The 19,242-nt window shown below is 39.8% G+C and overlaps 1 protein-coding gene across 1 annotated transcript in view; it reads right to left on the reverse strand.

Annotated features, from left to right (window-relative positions):
• Positions 1–8,642: 8,642 nt before the first annotated feature.
• Positions 8,643–19,242, reverse strand: part of HAAO (3-hydroxyanthranilate 3,4-dioxygenase) — a gene marked incomplete at both ends in the record, with an annotated part of 36,103 nt that continues 25,503 nt past the window's right edge. Inside the window, 4 exons of the mRNA XM_082305606.1 lie at positions 8,643–8,721; positions 11,318–11,400; positions 12,605–12,673; positions 13,830–13,975. Coding sequence (XP_082161732.1) covers positions 8,643–8,721; positions 11,318–11,400; positions 12,605–12,673; positions 13,830–13,975 — 377 coding nt within the window. The remainder of the gene's footprint in view (positions 8,722–11,317; positions 11,401–12,604; positions 12,674–13,829; positions 13,976–19,242) is intronic.

Below are 19,242 nucleotides of genomic sequence, written 5' to 3' on the forward strand. Positions count from 1 at the left end.
AGCCTTCATGTGCTGATGCAGTTCCATCATTATGTTAGGCTTTAGCTATAATCCCTATGTAGAGAGAGAGAGCCAAATTGTCCTCTGTTGCAGTGCTGTGAGATCAGGGTACTTCCATTAGCTACATATTTACACAAATAGAGCTGAGAATAGCATTTGTCCCAATATAGACACATGAGGAAATTAATAAAATGGGTTGAATGCAAAATGTTAAGAAATAATTATGGATGATAACAGTTTAATGACAAAATACAGAGGGTGTATGAAATAATCAGTAACACAGGTTTTCAAAATATTTTCCTACTGTCTCTGTCTTGTTTTTAAGCAAGACGAATATTGGTACCTTTCACAAAGAGTATTTTTTAGTCCTGCAGGGCAAGGAACTTGAAGATGACTGTACATGTGATCATACAAACTGTATTTATCTCTGTCCAGCTCTGACTGCACTGATGTTGCTGTCATGGAGATAGCATCTGTGACTAACTTGGTGCTAGCTCCAGCAAAGGCCAGTCTCAAATATGAGTGGAGATGGCACTAATGGTGGGTTAAAGCACACAGATGAGCAAGAATAGAAAAGAAGTTTGCTTTGCTACTTAACAGCTCCCCCCCATAGTAGATAAAAGGAGTACTTCATTCTCCTGAGCTTTCAGTCTGTCTCTCCATTCACTATACTCCCTTTTAAAATTGAGTCTGTTTAGCTTCCCCTGCCAGACACTCTGGCACAGTTCCTCAGGCACTTAAATATCATTGTGGATTTGGGCTTCCGAGACTACATCTTATTTCCCTCTGAGGGGGAGGAAGCTTTGCAAGTAGAGTTAATTTTGTTAGAGGAAATAAATGCCACGAAACCTTTCTATTAGATTAAAACTGATAATAAAAAACAACCTTCGGCTCTCCATGAGGAATGTCTGTGAGCTGCACAGCCCCACTGCCTGGGATACTGTGAAAATGCTGGGTTACGTGGAGCATTTAGTGTAGTCGGCTTCCAGTGAAGCTCAGGATAGCTCTTCCCTCTTGTACGATCTGCTTTTTTTGTCCTCCAGCAGTATGTATGGAGTGGATCCAACCCACAGAGAGCACAGATGTAGCTGCTCCATAAAAGCTTCTGAAACATCCTGTGTCTGACATAAATAAAAATGACCTTCAGTATCAATCTCTCTCTCTCTGACTGCCAATAATGGGCTAGTCGTGTTACAAAACGCCAAGCACACACAGTATGCTTGGCACAAATTTCACCAGTATGGGCAAGATACAACTAATTACTGCATAAAAATACTCAGAAGGCATATATAGGTGTGTTTGTGTGTATATATATGTGTGTGTGTGTATAATATAAATAAACTCTATGCAACTATGCAATGGTATTTTGGGGGATGCAGAACACAGCAAAGCAACATTTGCATTATTGTGGTGTAGCAGCCTGATTCTGTTAACATGCTGGCATAAATCAGGGCAGCTGCATCTAAAATGGCAAAGAAGTAAGTAGTGGCAAATTGCTTTCAGTGAACAACTGGGTGTAAATTGCCTAACTTATATCCAAAAGATGGAAGAAATAGCTTTAGACAACTGAACATTTGTCGTCCATATTGGAAATGGAAGCCAGAGTTGGTTATTTTCACTTTAAACTCTTGTCTGATGGGATAAGGTAATCTGATTCCAGTGCTAGCATACAGTTTCCTATCTTGGTTTGAAAGTAAAGCTAATCTAGTTGGTTTTGGTGGATAAAAAAATGAAATGAATTCTTGTCATTCTGTGAAGCTTTTACTCAGTTTCATTCAGTGTTTACCATTCTCCTCGTGAAAACAATAACAAGATAGTGTCTGATGAGGGGACCTGCACATTGAATGTTTATTTGCCACTCAGTAATAAAGCATATAGGGTTTGAACCGCATGGGTGGTTAGTCACCAATATCGGGAAGCAATCAGTAATGGTTAACGTTTTTCTCAGGTTGTCATAAACAAAGCTGATCTATTTGTGGTTTGACAATCTGCTGATGATTTTTTTTCCTAAATCAAGGTGGTTCACCTTCATTTTGTAATGCATGCCAAGATGCTGTAGACAGCTCAGATCACAGATGTGTTCAGGCAAATAATTGCCACTGGAACAATGGCTTTGTAATGATACGGGCTTCCTGTCAGTACTTGCTTTTATGTTATAGAGTAATGTTTACTGCAACTCCATTTGGGGAGTAGGAATTTTCTAGCTCACTAGCAACACTGTGGTGCTTCCTGCATGCCTCGGTTGATCTTGCCGCAATGCTGCGGAGCTGTACCGAGATGGGGGGGAAATGCCCCTAACAGCAGAGCCTGTGACTGGGATGTTCCTGCAGTACAGCAAAGACTTGAGTTTGGTTTCCTTTTCCTGTGCAGAGATGGGTGCTGTTCCCGGGGCTTCCGCTTCTTGCGAGACTGCTCATTTCCTGGGACTACTGCGTAAAATGAGGTTATAGATCTCTGGCTCTGACTTGCAAGAAGAGAACGAGCTTCGCTTGGCTCTTGGAAAAGGTAAAGCACAGGCCCCTGCGGCTCCTCACTGGAGGTGGCTCTCTGCAGCACCCTGAGAGCAGAGCGTAGCAGGGTGGCATTTTAATGACCCTCCAGGCATTTCCTTGCGGTTCAGCCGTGGGCGGCTGTGTGTTGTGTGTGCAGTTCTTCGCTCAGCACAGCGGTTATTGTGGAGCCTGTTTGGAGGTGCCCAAATCTGCCTTCTGCATGGAGTCCAGACACTGCCCTGGGGTTTCTGGAGGAAGGGAGAGATACCAAAAAGCTACGTAAGGTGCAATGACTGTCTTTCAGGATCAAACCCCCGTAGTGTTTGGAAGTTGTATGCTGAAGCTTTCAAGCTTCAGTTCCACATATTGGCACATGTTTAGTTCCTTTACTCAATTGGATTGTCAAATTTATTTTCAAATCATAAAGCATACAGTTTGAACTTATGGGCAACTTATATAAAAGAGTTTAAGTCTGCTATGAGTGAAGTACAAGCTTCATCACCTACATGCTTTAGTATTGCCTTGTAAGCAAACTAGTTTCCTTCAAGGAGAAAAACATTGAAACATCTTTAAATAATATTTTTTGCTATAGTTGTACAGCACTGCAGAAGTCCTATTTTCTCTGACATAATAAAGCTGTACACAGATTCCTCACTGAAGCTCCAAATGTGCTTAGGCTTAGTTTACTTTGTCATAGCTATGAAATCTTTCTCAGTGGCTCATAAGATTATATAATGTAGTGCTTTTAGAACCCAACTTCAACGTACTTTATCTCCCAAACCAGGAACATAATTTTTATTTAGCTGTGTAATGGCCACGTACATGCACCTATTTAGCAACTCTAAAAATACAAAGCAGTGTTCAAATCTTCCAGCGTGTGGTTCTCATGCAACTTATAATGAATTACCGGGCCAAAGATCTTGGAGATGTATTTAACCTCGAACAACAGCAATTTAGAAAGAATTGTTCTATGATTTGCAGACCCCAAACTGGAGAGCTGTTTGCAAAAGGGAATTTAATGTGTGCATTGGGATTGATTTGCCTAATGACTTCACCATTTCAGGGCTTGTTTCTGGAAAGGTGCTGAATACAAACTGTCTGACGTCATATGTGTGTGTATATATTACCCTAGCTTTCAAGCTTCAATCAAAATTCCAGTAACATAAAAGGGAGAGGTTATATGCACTTCCACACTTTCTGGAAAATCACTGAAAATATTGCTGACTGGATCCAGCACAAGATCTTTCTGTACCAGATAGTGGTAGGACCTGTAGGTCGGGTATTTACTCTGAGCTGCAGGGCAGATACTAACTTTGCCTTCTTCATTATTACTTTAAAATGAACAGTTTTACTTTGGGTCCAACCAGCTATTATTCTGCATACTTTGATGTTGAAAAGTAGCTATACAAGTACTTGTGTATTCAATCAGAAACAGACCAGGAGGTGATGACCTTCATTAGCCTGAAGTGTTCATTCAAGTGCACTCTGGATTATTAACTGAAAATAAAATAAATAAAAAGAAACCTCAAAGCCCTGAAATGTCTGCATTATGAACATTAGCTTTTTTGGTAGGAATTTGTTAAATAGCTTGAGTAATTTTTCTTCCTTTACTTACATGCAATGATGGTGGGAGGGTTGTTTTCTGTGCATCTGTTCTATAAAATAAATGTGGCTGGAGAGCTGAAATCGGGAGTACAATGAATGTTTTTAACAACAGAATGAAAGCATTTATTATCTTCATGCAACAAGATAAGATTGGTTTACAGGTGTAAGTAAATGCTGTGTGGGTTTAAGGAAAGAGTTTACTACAACATACCTGATTTTACCAGTTTACTGATCCACCTAGTCTAGTTTTCTGCCTCTGGTAGGGTTTGTTACTTCAAAGAAATAAGCAAGAGCTAAAAATAAAGCAAGCATGGAGGAAGAAGAGTTCCTCTCTTGACTTTTACAAGCTGTCAATTTATGCATTGCAAGATGAAATGTAGTTAGCATTAGATCATTATCTTGCCTTAACTGTTCTGTTATTTAAAAAAAAAAAAAAAAAAAAACCAAACCAAAAACAAAAGGACAATCTTGAGCTCTGCTGTTGATCTGTGATATGTTTACTATGTGATCTGTGAGGGTCGTTGCTTTCCTCTTGTAGTTCTCTCAGAACCACAAACATGTGTTTTGCATAAAGTTGCTTTTTATAGGTCTTATTTCAATATTATAGAAACAGCTGGTGAAGATTTACGCTTTATTTACTGTGCCAGGATTATTTCTTTTTTTAAGTATTATGATTACTTCAAGCAATACTAGTGGTTTTGAACTGGTGCTGATGTATAATGTAACCTTGCTAATCAGTATATTTTTGTTATTGTCTCATATTTCAACACTTAATAAGGAGGAATATAGTGAGACACTATCAATTTATTTTCATAATTCATGTAAGTCAGCATAGCTCAAAATAAGAACATAAGTACCCTGTCAGGTCAGACCTGTCTAGCCTAGTGGCAACAGGAGACACTAATTACTTTAAATATTTTTAATCTGTATTGCTAATTTACATGAACTGAAAGACTGACTGCAAGATGTAAGTTACTTGTACAATTTGAAGTACCATAATAATGCTTATATCACTCATACTGTTTAAATGCTATAATAATAGAAATCAAAATATGTCAGTATCTAAAAAGGAGTGGTTTATCTTTCTCTTCACAAAACTTACCAGTTTTCTTGTTGGGATTAAACATTTTAAAGGCACTGAACAACCACAGCCTCTCTCTAATACTTTACTCAACATCTGGCAGGATTGGGCCACATCACCTTTTCCCATTTGAAGTGAAAGGGAAAGCTCCTGCTGACTTCCAGGATAGGTGAGATTCAGGCTTGGAATAACTCTCTGGGTGCTTAAAGGTAGACTCAAACTCCGTTATGTGTGTTTCTAAGCTTTCGAGTCAGCTCCAGCTTGTGATTCCAGACAATCCTGCATGTGCTTAAGGTAATAATTAATTTATGAAGCATGTGCAGGTAAGGCTTCTGGTCTGTGTAGGCTTTATTGTAATACTGCTTAGAATATGTATTTGTGTAAAGCCTTTGCTTTTGAGTCTCAGAGAAACAGCGAGCAACAGATGGACTGTCTATGCAAGACTCTAATAGTAAGGTTAGCACAATCCTAGTAAAATGTAGTAAGTCTATTAAGTATGAGGTGACACAATCTGTATGATTCAGATGGAAAATGGGTGTCCAAATCAGGGTGCAGGTGCACCTTGTATAGAAAGAGCTGTAAAGAAAGTCACGTATATGCACGGAACATGGTTTAGTGCTAGTGTGTTGTCACGGCCATGCATGTCAACAGGAGTGCATTAGGGCACTTGGCAGGCAACATGCCTAACTAAGCCTTTGCCACTGACCTGAGCCTGAAATCCTTCTTTACAAGGCAAGATTAGCACCGGAGTCCCCAGACTATGATCCCAACAACTCTGGTGCCAAAGCATCTACTGAGCTGACCACACGCACACAGAAACAGTGCCTAACAGCTAAATGGACTCCAGGAACCAACCTTGTATCTGGCCAACTTTCTCATAGGCAGAGGAGCATGGGTGCTTCTAATGATAAAAGTACCATTGTTGGGACAGTTTACAATATATAATATGGAGGAAGAATAAAGCACCTGAAAAAGATTTGCTGACTGATCAGGAGCCCCCTGGAACTATTTGAAAACTTGGAAGAAGAAGTTGCAGGTTTCTAAATCACAGTGGTTAAGCACCTTGGAAAGAGTAAATGACAAGTTCTCTATGTGCCTCATTTGTGGCTACCAAATAATTATTGTAGGTGGCGGGGGGGGGGGGGGGGGGGGGGCAGGGGCAGGGGCAGGGTGGTACAGAACAACTGAAACAATTCTCAAAAGAGACACTAGAACATGAAATTCTCTTCTCCCAATACTTGGTATCTAGCTCTTTTTATAAATCTTCTCATACTGGTTTGATCCTGATCCTTAGGCATACTTATGGGACTGGACACCTCTTACCTAATTTTTAGATGACAGCAGCTCCTCAAAAGAAGTTAACTGATGATCTGCTCAGCCCTGGTTTCTGAGCGTGGGCAGTGGCAGAACCGCAGGTGACTGAGGTCTGGCTTAATGCTCCTGCTCTGGTTTTTGCTCTGATTTGAGACACCTAGCACAGGACTTTGGTAGAATTCAGGTGTTCAAGCACAAATTGTCATAATAGGACTTCATCACAAATATAGTTTGAGTGGAGCCTTTATTTTAAATCCTTAAGTCTCTAAAGCTGGGATGTATCTAATCCAGAGATGCCTTAATTTTTATTCTGAAATTTCCATGGCTCACAGTACCTCTGGATGCATGAAGAGCTGTTAGTTATTCTGGACGTTGTTCTATGTGTTGCTATGCTTTATCCACTTATCATTCAGTGCGAAATATAGAAACATTTCTGTGATATGAAGTAAATACCTAAGTAGCACTGCAGTGGTTACCCTTGAACTGGCAGACTAAAAATATAACACTTTGGTACCCTAGATCCTTCAACCATAGATGTTCACTCAGGGAGCAGGCAATTCTGCAGACATGTAGACACACCAATACAAGTGATAATCAGATAAATGACTGCCTTGTTCAAAGGGAGTGTTACAGCTCCTTTTCATGTGTGATAACCCACATCCATAATAGCCTTAGGGACTGGGCTCAATTTCTCAAATTATGTCCCCTGTTATTAGGAGGATGTAGCAAAGTTCTATTGTATGCTTTACTAGAAAAGCTAGTGAACTTAAGTATATGTTATAGATTAAAGCCAAGCCATCAGAAGAATGAACACTTGAATGAAAGACATATGACATCTCAGTTTAACGAGGTTTGTAGGCGATAGATATATTAAAGAAATATTTTCTGAACTTAATTAGAATTACAAAAAAATCAAGAAATGGTAACTTTTTGCTTTCTCAAACATGTAATTGATAATACCTGCAAACATTCAAGCAACCTGTTTTCTGATGCTAATAATGTGAAGGACAATATGTGTTTAAAAAAAAAAAAAAAACAACAAAAAAAAACACAAACCAAAAAAAACAAAAAAAACCCCTAAACCAAAAAAACACCCCACCCCGCCAAACACCCAACCAAAAAACCAAACCAAACCAAACAAAAACCCCTCTGGAGAGTTCCTGGAATAAAAGCAGGAAAAGATAATTTGACATTTGTTATTTCTGTAAGAAACCTCATTGTTCAAAAAGAAGCAGCATTTAGTAGAAACTGATTATAATAATTTTTCTGCTACCTTGTCCCCCAACACACTTCTTAGGCTACTTTGACTTGAGATTTCTGCTGCATAGGAACATCCATGACCTGGATGCTCCTGCATTAGTCATATTGCTGTGCTATTTTCTTGATAGTGTAGTGCATCAATAGCATCCAGCATGGTATGTACGGCATGTTACTGATAACTGTGATTGATACTGCATTGTCAGATTTGGTAAACTGATAATAAGTTACCTGAAGCAAGTACAGTGGTGATCTAGGTAATGCTTGATGTTGTTGCAGGTACTGCTTCCTCCTTTACTAACGCACCTTCCTCTCTTTCACAAGGCACTGAGATCCTTGAGCAGTGTCGCAGTTATTTTGTTTTGTTTTTTAAAGGGCATTTTAGCCAAAGATCTCGGAAGATCTGTGAGCTACTGCCAATTAAAGCTCCCCTACTGTGGGCTGGGTAACTAACATTATGCCCGATTTATTACAAATGACAAAACTGAGACAAAGAAATGAAGACTGTTACCTAAGTAGGCATAACAGTATCTGTCCTATCTCCTTTTCTACATCTTGCAGCAGAGACTTGCATTTGAAAAGCCTTTAACTTATTCTAGATAGTATCATGTATATTATTATATAAGTAATCCTCCTACTTGGATCTGTTTTCCTTGCAGATAAGAACTATTGTTCTGTTTGTTTTTTAAAAAAAATTACTGATTGTAGATTTTGCTGAAACTTTAACTACTTGGGGAAAAAAGATTTAAATGGGCACAGCACTTGACTCCACTTAATTCAGTGTAATCATCGTGTTAGACTATTCGCATTTCCAGGCATTCTGACTAAAAGATCATTAAGATGAGACAAGCAGGTTAAAACTTAGTTATAATCAATGTCAACTGGCACAGGAGCTAGGTATAAGGCTGCTTGCGTTTTGGATCCTGAGCAATGCAGAGAGCAACACATTCTTCTGCTCTCTTCCAGTGGTACCTGGAAAAATAGAAAGAGAGATGATCCAATGTGTATGGGAGGGGAACCATGCACTCAAGCCAACAACTAAAATATTGATGTAGGGGAAAACAAACAGGTTCTGTTCTGAGTATGCTTGTTCTCTTTCCATATTGGTATATCTTGTGATATTTCAGGAATTACTCTTCACTATCATTAGTATAAGCCAAACATCATGACATGGTGGGGAAGAACGTATATCTACTTATGGATGAACCAAGGGGGAAGGCATCTGTTCTGATCTCTGTGACATGAGGATTTGAACAGAAACACCTCAGTACAAATATTATTTTAAGGAAATAAGTATCTCTGAATTCAGTAGTATTTTTCTTGTGGTCATCACTTTTGTATTAGCTATTTCTGTGCCAGTTGCAGAGATCACAGAATCATAGAATGGTTTGGGTTGGAAGGGACCTTAAAGATCATCTAGTTCCAAGCCCCCTGCCATGGGCAGGGACACTTTCCACTACACAAGGTTGCTCACAGCCCCAGCCAACCTGGCCTTGAACACTTCCAGGGATGGGGCATCCACAGCTTCTCTGGGCAACCTGTTCCAGTGCCTCACCACCCTCAGAGTGAAGAATTTCTTCCTTATAGGTAATCTAATCTAAATCTACCCTCTTTCAGTGTAAAGCCATTACCCCTTGTCCTATCGCTACGTGCCCTTGTAAAAAGTCCCTCTCCAGCTTTCTTGTAGGCCCCCTTCAGGTACTGGAAGGCTGCTATGAGGTCTCCCTGGAGCCTCCTCTTCTCCAGGCTGAACAACCCCAACTCTCTCAGCCTTTCCTCATAGGAGAGATGCTTCAGCCCTCTAATCATCTTCCTGGTCCTCCTTTGGACTCGCTCCAACAGGTCCATGTCCTTCTTATGTTGGGGGTCCCAGAGCGGAAAGCAGTAATCCAGGTGGGGCCTCATGAGAGCAGAGTAAAGGGGCAGAATCACCTCCCTCGACCTGCTGGTCACACTTCTTTTGATGCAGCCCAGGATACGGTTGGCTTTCTGGGCTCCAAGCGCACACTGCAGGGTCACGTTGAACTTCTCATTGACCAACACCGCCAAGTCCTTCTCCTCAGGGCTGCTCTCAATCCATTCTCTGCCCAGCCTGTATTTGTGCTTGGGATTGCCCCAACCCATGTGCAGGACCTTGCACTTGGCCTTGTTGAACTTCATGAGGTTCACACGGGCCTACCTCTCAAGCCTGTCAAGGTCCCTCTGGATGGCATCTCTTCCCTCCAGCATGTCGACGGCACCACACAGCTTGGTGGTGTTGGCAAACTTGCTGAGGGTGCACTTGATCCCACTGTCCGTGTTGCTGACAAAGAAAGATGTTAAACAGCGCTGGCCCAATACCGACCCCTGAGGCATGCCGCTTGTCACTGGTCTCCACTTGGATATTGAGCTGTTGACCGCAACTCTTTCAGTGCGACCATCCAGCCAATTCCTTATCCACCGAGTGGTCCATCCGTCAAATCCATGCCTCTCCAATTTAGAGACAAGGATGTCATGTGGGACAGTGTCAAATGCTTTGCACAAGTCCAGGTAGATGATATCAGTTGCTCTTCCCTTATCCACCAAATGGATGGTCAGAAATCAGCGTGCAACAGTGATGCATACAATAAAAGGTGCCTGCTGTACAGATCTGATAAACGTCTTAATCTAATATGAACTGTGCTGGCAGATCTCTACACATGCGTCGTGCCATGATTTTGAAAACACATGCTCATTGATTGGACTGCAGGATTGGGAATTAAGACAAGTGATTTCACAGAAGTGGTAGAAGTAATGGTGAAGGGAGGAGGTGGCTATGCGTTGGAATCACAGGTGCAGAGAACATTTCTGTGCACAGCTGGATGGTTTCAGCTCTTTCAGCAAGTGTTTTCAGTGCTGTACAGAAGGTGCAAATGTCAGCACTATTACTTATTAGATTTTTCCTGTAGGAAAGAAGGCCATTTTTATCATCTGCCTATAATCTGCTGCATTGCATTACCAGTGAGTATAAATCATCCTTCATCTTCTTCATGGTGGGCACTTTATCAGCTTATGACACTCTTCACAAGAGTTGGCAAGTACTCTCCCTTTCCATTCTCTCTGGAAACTATTTTCACTGGGTTTTCCTTTACATATATCCCATGTGTCATGATTATGAAGTAGCCATATGCATCCTACTCCAGGAATAGCACTGTGTTCTTAGTCTGAACCCAAATTCTTGCTGTGTTGATGTTGATTAAGCCTGGTCTGAAGCTTAGAGTATCTGCTGTGATTGCTGATTGGTGTATTCGTGCTGTCTACCTTTATGCATGGTGTTTTGCATGCTGCTTTTTCTTGGTAGTGTTTATTCTTTTTTTATTTTGCCCACCTTTAACCGTAAGAGGTGAACTAGAATGAATGTCTGGCTTTGTTTCCTCCTGAATGCAATTCTGCCCTGAGGAATAATGGAGGCTATTGCAAATCCTGCATTCACAGACACTTGGTGTTTCCGCACCAGCTGATGCCCAGCCTGGTGCGGACCAAATACACAGAATTTTTGTTGGTGGAAGCTGGGAAATCATGCATTGAACCACTGTTCTTCTCTACTCACATAGACTGGGCACGGACAAGCAGGCTGTCACCAGCAGATAGAGTCAGGGTTTTACCATCCATGGTAACAGTAGATGTGCCCTCCTGAAGGGAAAGCACAGATAACCAGCTTTTAATTTTCCATGTGCTGTTACTAGCAGAAAGAAAATGTGGCAGGTAAGTATGGAAATCTTTCCCACTGCAAGAGCACTTCAAACCTGCCCTGTTTCATGAGGCCTAGCTAAATATTCAGCTGATCTTCCCTGCCTGACACTATTAGCATGAATAAGAACATGCTTCATGGTTCATTCTTCTCCATCATAAAGCAGCAACCCATTGCCTCACTCTTGGGGGTACACTGCTACCAATCTAACCTAGCAGCCTGCAAGTTGGTACAGCTCTGGAAATTACAGAGATAACCTCCTGGAGTACTTCAAGCTCCTCTTTTACTTTTCTGATTCCTAATATCTTTTCAAGTCTTGAAAAGCAGTTCACAAGTCAGCAGGGAGCTGACAGAAATTGCTAATAGGAGTCCCTCCACACTGGAATGGACTCGTCATTATCTTGTCAAGCAGAGGAGCCAGGTTCTTGCCAGCAAACAAGGGCTTGATTGCATAGGCTGTTGTAAGCTGCAGTGTAAACAAATGTCTTTCAAGATTATTATGTCTTCAATTAGTATTTGACAGTCCCTGTGAATTTCAACAGAACAGGAACTAATAGAAATATCTGCCTCCCAAGCTAGGTGACTTGTGTAAATGAAAACTAGCTTTTCTCTGTTTTTTCCTTTGGTCTGCAAATGTTTCCTAGAAGCCAGTTGAATGAAGGGCATCTGGATCACCTACTTTAGTATAAACAAGTTCTTTAGTGCTTTAGTATAAACAAGTTCTCAGTTAGATTTTTTTTTTTTAGCTTAGTCTACCTGATTCCAGTTTGACTTCCGTATGAGGACAAATGCTTCACGGCAGAAGTAATAGCTGATGCTTTTTTATCACTCAGAGGCATTCTGATATATTTACAGGATTATACCCTAGGTAGGGGTGTATTAAAATCCCCACGAAGACCTGATGAAGGATGCCAGTATCTCTGTCTTCAACATACAGATAAGACTACTTTTAGGGTGGCAGTAGTTTACAGTTATTTTTCATCATAGTTTAAAGCTGAAGGGTGGTGCCTGTTGATGATCTCTTGTATGAGAAGGAAGGTAATCGTTTTAATTTCTGTTGCTGGTGCTAGAAGGCTTTACTGCTGTTCAGTCTGCTCTGAACTGAAACATGAACTCATCAGTTAACAAGTGTGAATTGTCACGTACCAGCTGCCATATCCAGATATCTGAACTCTTTTTACTTTTCTCAGTACTTCCTGGTCCATAAGCTATAACCTTTAAAAACAAAACAAAAAAAAAGAAACAGGGAAGAAAAGTAACGGATTCATCCTAGTGACCAAAGTGTACATATTCATCTTCCTACAGCATTTAAAACATTCTATTTTTACAGGAAAATGTTCATAGAAGATGACGTTATTTTTAAAGACATTAAAATTCACATTACGTTTGGTATTCTCATATTGATTCCTGCTGATAAAAAGGGAACTGATCACACCTGCCACTCCTTATGCTCCTCTGCATCCTCACTTATCTATTCCTTCTGCCTCCTCCCACTCTCAGCTTTGCATCTATATCCTTCCTGCTTCTGTTCTTGGAACAGGCACTTCCTCCTCATGAACTCTGGGCCCTGTCAAGAGCCTGTTGAAGTAGAAAAGATTCTTCCATTAACATTAAAAAAGCTGCAGACTGGACCTTATTTTTCTCATTAACTGCCCTTTCTCTGTTCTTCCTGACAGTCCCACACTCTCTGTCACTTTGCTGTCAAAGGTATTGGATTCTTCAGAGTGTGATTCCACGTAACCCAGGGAAAGAATGTGTTTTGTAAACTATCGTGCATACAGCGCAGATATCAAATGGTGACAGCTTCATTTACACCCAAACTAGACTGTGTTTGACTAAACCGAGAAGTGCAACACTTTACCACAGCCCAGGCTTTCTAGTGCTGTCCAGTTTTCCTTGTTTCCACTTTATGTAGATTGAGGGTGAGGAAAAAAACAGTGTATTTACACACCCAGATTAGAACCGGCACCAAGAATGCTGTTCAAACATAAAGGGAAGCCGAATGCACTTATTAGTATTTGCACCACGCTGGTGTTTCTGATTTGGAAAATATGGGAGGGTGGGGGGGTGGAGAGAGTGAGCTGTTTTAATCCCAAAGGAAAAGAATGGAAATAAGGTTCAGGTTGATTCCCTGAATGGAAGTATCTGAGCTAGGAAGCCCCTGCCCTAAGCTAGTCAAATCGGTGGACGAAGACAGGCACTTCCAAAGGGCAGGGCAGGCTAAGGCTGAGTTGTTCTGTAGGGGTGTGTAACTTTCTCTGCTGACTACATATTGTTCCCGGGCCTGGATTCACTCAGTCTGAACAGTAGACATCTATTATCTGTACCCTTAAAAATATCCCTCTCTTTCAGAGAAGTTAGACCTCCCTACCTCTGTTTCAAAGTTATCTCCAAACATATTCAAGGATTTCTTCTGTTTTATTTCACCACGATGATCATTTAACCAGCCTTGGAAGGAAAACGGCTCCATAACAGAAGCGGAGTTTAGTGGGAAAGGTGTTTCTTTCAGGAGTTCATCTGTAAGCAAGGCAGAGGGCTATCAGTGACACTTGCTTCCCTTGATCTTTGCAAACATTTCACTGTCGTTTACAGCTTGAAGAGTTCAATTTACAGATATTATCTAGTCAAAAGTCAGTTGTAACAGCAAACAGTGCTATGGTCATTATCAGGACTTCCTACCTGAGGTTGTAAGATGCATGTATTATTTGTGTATCTTTATGGAGTTCCTTCTCTGAAGCTGTTGTCAGAACTGTTGTGCACCCATGCTTGTTAAAAATGCATTCAAACAGTATACAATAGACTACCCAGTTCTTGCTGGCATATTCTTCGTTCTCTTTCAGGCCAGCTTTTGCACTGGTAAAATCTGATGTATCATCTCTGAGCCTTTGCTGAGTTACTGCTTACATATCCCCATGTAAGTGGAATTAGGCCCTTAGAACCAGCTTACTCTACAACTTTCACATAGTTAGTACTGGCTTTTATGTTTCTTCTCCTCTATGTGTTTTTAAATACATTGACCACAGTAGAACAAACCGGTTATCACAACCCTAAATATAATAAAATGCCTTTTTTGTGGTGTTCCTGGAGTTGTAGCTGGATTTAATTTCCCGTAATTCTCCTTCATAACTGATTTGATTTAAAATAGCTGGAGAACCAAATGCAGTTTCAGTGTAGCTAGTGAAATTCAAGATTTGTTCTATGTGTTGCTGGTATATGAAATTAGCTTTAGTTATTTACTAACTCACAGTGCAGAGACAGTGCAATTGCCTTGGTGACCCTGTGTAGTTTGTTCTGAGATGCCATGGGGGAACACCCATAGAGTAATTTCAAGTAATAATGCCAACAAGATGCAGGAAAAACTCACTAGATGGCTGTCTCCCAAATGCATTGAGGTAATAAACTCACAGCCAAATCTTAGTCTCGGTACTAGTAATAGAGTAGGTCTTTTTAAAGTATTATTGTATTCATTATGCAATGTTCTTCTGGTTCTTTTCTAAAGCTGTATTTCACTGCTCTGCAGTATTTTGAATGTATCATTTCAGTTTTTTGTGGAAGGCCATTTTGTATGCAGTCTTTGAACAGTATGTGAGAAGGTCAGTGCATCCAAGGGATAGCAGTGCACTGAATAAGCTGCTGCTGTTTAATGGATCATAATAAGCACTGCATACCTACATCCATCTTCAGACAATCTGGATGGGTTGCTAACCCTTTTATTGTAGAAACAGGTTTTGCCATTCAAATTTCTTCTCTATCATATTAAATTAAATGGAAGAAGTCAACATGTTTTCTGCAAATGATTTGTGTCAGCAATGCCTCTTTCAGGAAATACTGAAAGCAATCTGAAGAAATCTGCAGCAAAAGAAGGAATTTTTTGTTTGAAAGCTTTTTGCCTTCGAGCTTCTTTTTAAAAAAAAAAAATCCTCCTTTTACATTATTTAACTCAAATACTTAACACACTTTTATTGAAAAGCAAAATCCTCCAGAGAAATTAAGAAGCACCAGAAGGAAAAAGAAAATCTTTACATTAGATTTATTTTAATCTGGGCCTGGAAACATTAAGAAGATCTAGTCTGAACATGCTATATTTTATTGCTTGATAGCACTAAAAAGTAATGTTAAGGTCATTGGTGATTTATTTTCACACTGCAATATGTCTGATTTCACCACACACACACCCCCCCCCCCCTTAATTTTCACAGGTTCATCAAACTTGCTTTGGAGGTAATTAGGAATACTTATACACTTTGTCCTTACATTATGGGTATGCTCAACTACAGCTGTATTGGAAAGTCATTTTTTGGCTGGGGCAAGATACCAAATAAAGGTCTAAAATATTATGGTATATATTCACACACAGCAGAGAAGAAGAAAGACATTTTATCAGAAAGTACTCAGTGCAATTAGCATTCCAATAAATTTTTAAATATTTTGTTTTATTAATAGTAGCAATCTTTACCATCTAAAGTAATATGAAGATGATAGAGTTTTTTTCTGTTATCAGAATAAAATGGGTCACTCTTGAATTTAGAAAAGCCTTTTGGAATACAAGTTAGTTACTCATTGGTAGGGCTTTCTACTAAAATGCATGTCCTAGTTGAGATAGTTTAAAAAACAAACAAACAAAAATCACAAAAACAGGGTATATAGCACCAGGTAGGGTAAGAGACGTATACCGAGGAGCCACGGGTGTCCTGCTCAGCTTGAGGGGATACACCTCCACAGGTTAAGAATTCCAGCATCAAGCTAACAATAAGTTCATATGCTGGAGAATGGATAGCAAAAAGCTGACTCCCGAGGGTGGCCACTGTGATGATTTAGGCAAGCAGAACTATGAATGCTCCCCATGAGTTGCAAGGAATTCAGGGTACAAAAAAGCCAAAGTACTTGTGTTCTGACCAAGAAGCAACACAAATCTAACAATGAAAAGTAACTATAAACTTCTAAGTTTGTAGCTTAACTTCTGTCACTTATTCCCCATAAATATAATTTTGCTAGTTTTCCTCTTTCTAGTGATCTCTGACTCCAGCTGTCCTGATCAACAGGGACAACACGCACAGGACAACACTAAACAATGACCTATGCATACTTAGGGCCAATGTAAAGTGTAATACATCCTACACTTAGTGTGGAGCACTGTCCTTTCTTGCTTGTGATGTACAGGCACTTTCTAACAGTTTCATTTACTTCCAAGTAAAGGTGGACTTTTTTTTATTTTTATTTAGACTGTAAGTTCTTCAGGACAAGAGCTGGCTTTTGATACTTGTCTTGTCAGCAGGCCCTGGTCTGTGATGGGGTTTTAGCTTATTACTAATTTTGATGTTAATGACACTTGCCCAATGATAGCATAATGGCCTTTGAAAACTGAGTCTGCATGAAATGAACCTTTAGTGTGGTCCAGTACAATGACTTGATTACCTGTTACTGCAGAACAAATAAGAGAGCTCTGTGATGAAGCACCTGACATATGTCTGACATTACTGATAGCCTACTTGACTGAGTCCTCATTTAACCCTGATACTTATCCCTTGCATGATGCTGAAAGCTGCAGGTGCCCTCCTAGCACTTGTGAACTTGAGCTAACGAGCTACAATGAGGAGGGGATCCAATATTTTGTGATGCCATACATAGGAGAGTTGAAGCCTGGTGCTTCCAAAGGAAATAAGTGTTTATCAGGCTAATGGCTTATATTTAGGTATTGTTGCATATATTTCTGTTTAGCCTGTATGTTAGCTTTCAACAATATCTCAGGAAGTGTGAGTTGGTGTGTTTCCGGAGTTCTTATGTTCTAGTAATACTGTGAGACAAGGAGACAACATGTTTAATGATGGTAAAGGTAAAAATATGCCAGCAAAATGCAAGAAGATGGCAATTCTAAGCTAGTCAGCTAAAAGTGTTGTGTATGTTTCTCCAAGTAATATATCACTAAGTGGAACATCAAATCTAATATTTTCTTACATGTTGGAGATCCATTTAAATAGTTCAATAGTAAAGCCCATTTTTGTAGATAATTACTATTAAATATTCATATCACAGCAATGTGTTCTTTGGGTTTTATAGCTCTTTTCAGCTTTAAATTAGAATGTGATGATATCATGTTAAGCTGAAAAATACATCATGTTTACTGAATGCGTTTGTAAATATTTAAAAAAGGAAATCACAGGGTTTAGAAGAAGTTGATTTCAGTTAAACAATAGAGACTGTACTGAGCCTAAGAATATAAAGCTGTGCAAAAACGGAGAGAACAGCTTGCAAGAAAACAGCCAGTGAATGTCCAGGTAGTTACAGCCTCAACAGAGACCGTCTAAGGAAGAGTTTGAACTTGCTGGGAGGACTGTACTTCTGATAGCAGTAAAAAGGACAGGTAAAAGAGGACTGCCACTGACCTACCAGGTATATGTGGGTGTATTTGCTTACCCCAAATTCACTGTTACATGAAGCTCTCCCTTCCCTACCCCAGTGACATGCCTAAGCTTTCTCATCAAGAAATCAGACCATCTCATTCTCCCAAAGTGTTTCTTGAGCCCTGCTATCCCCAAGCTCTTCCCATAGATCTCTTGCAAACCTTGTTTCTTTGAGATATGTTGCAAAGGAAAAGAGCAATAAAGCACATGAAATACAATATATTGAAATAGTGTCAACTATCAAACTGATTACATGTTGGCTTTATGAGAAACTGTATTTTTCAGTAACATGCCATCCTTCACTTCTAGGCAGCACATTCTAGATGTAACATCTTCAAATCTTTAAATCGCCTTATATGTTCTTATTAATTATGAAAGCCCCTCCATCCTAAGTCACTGTGCTGCTTCAGAAACAGTCTGTTCCTGCATGCTGTGGCCTCATCTCCATGCAAGGACATGAGAAAGTCCCTTACAAATGGTGTCTCCCCCTGTAAAAGCAGAAGACATCCTTATCTAAAGTGGAGCAGTTAGATCCTCTTTGTTTTGTTATCTTATAACTGAGCATAAAATGGTCCAGACTAGGGATAAGGAGCTCGCAAGTTATTTTAGAATTGTGTATTCATTTATTTCTGTCCACTTTCTAATCATCCCTTCCATTTCTTAAAGAGTTCTATATCACAATGAATAGTTCTGATGTGACAGTTTTTTGCAGCATTTTGCGTTTAATTGCCAATGCCAGCAATAATACATACCCTGAGATGTTTTTCCCATATGTTGCCTACCTAATTCCTATGAAAAGTCTGTTTTATTCTCAATGTTAACAGAAACGACAATGAGACTAGTAGGAGTTTAATACCTCTGCAAATAAAACCTGTGGACTGAGGGACGTAATTTCAGGCATCTTGGTTTGAAAAAACAAGTAGTTAGCTCATTCCATATAAAAACTGATGGTGGCTGATTACTTTGGGGGTAGTTGGCTCATTTCGCTGTTGTTGAGTATAGGTGCAGAAACATTTAGCTGAAAATATAGCACTCGCTTGGTGTAATCATACATTTCCCTGTGTAACTGTATTTGTTTTTGTAGCATGCCCTGAGAATTGGCATGACTGCTAATTTATGACTTGTCCCTGTAATTATTTCCAGGCACCTTTTTCTTTGTGTTATTAAATCTATGCTGGAAACTAAACAACATTTTTTTTTTTTCCTCATTGAAACAAAGAAGTTTGATGAGGAAAGCTTTGAAAAATATTTTGATAATAGAGAAATACAGCCTCCTCAAAAGGAGGTATCACCAGCCAGAAGGAAGGGAATAAACTAGAATGACAAAATTGCGAGATTTAGGCCATAATTCTGTTTAAAGGCTCTTCATGATATAGCTAGGTC

This window comes from Platalea leucorodia, assembly GCF_965183815.1.
Source record: "Platalea leucorodia genome assembly, chromosome: 3".
NCBI lineage: Eukaryota > Metazoa > Chordata > Aves > Pelecaniformes > Threskiornithidae > Platalea > Platalea leucorodia.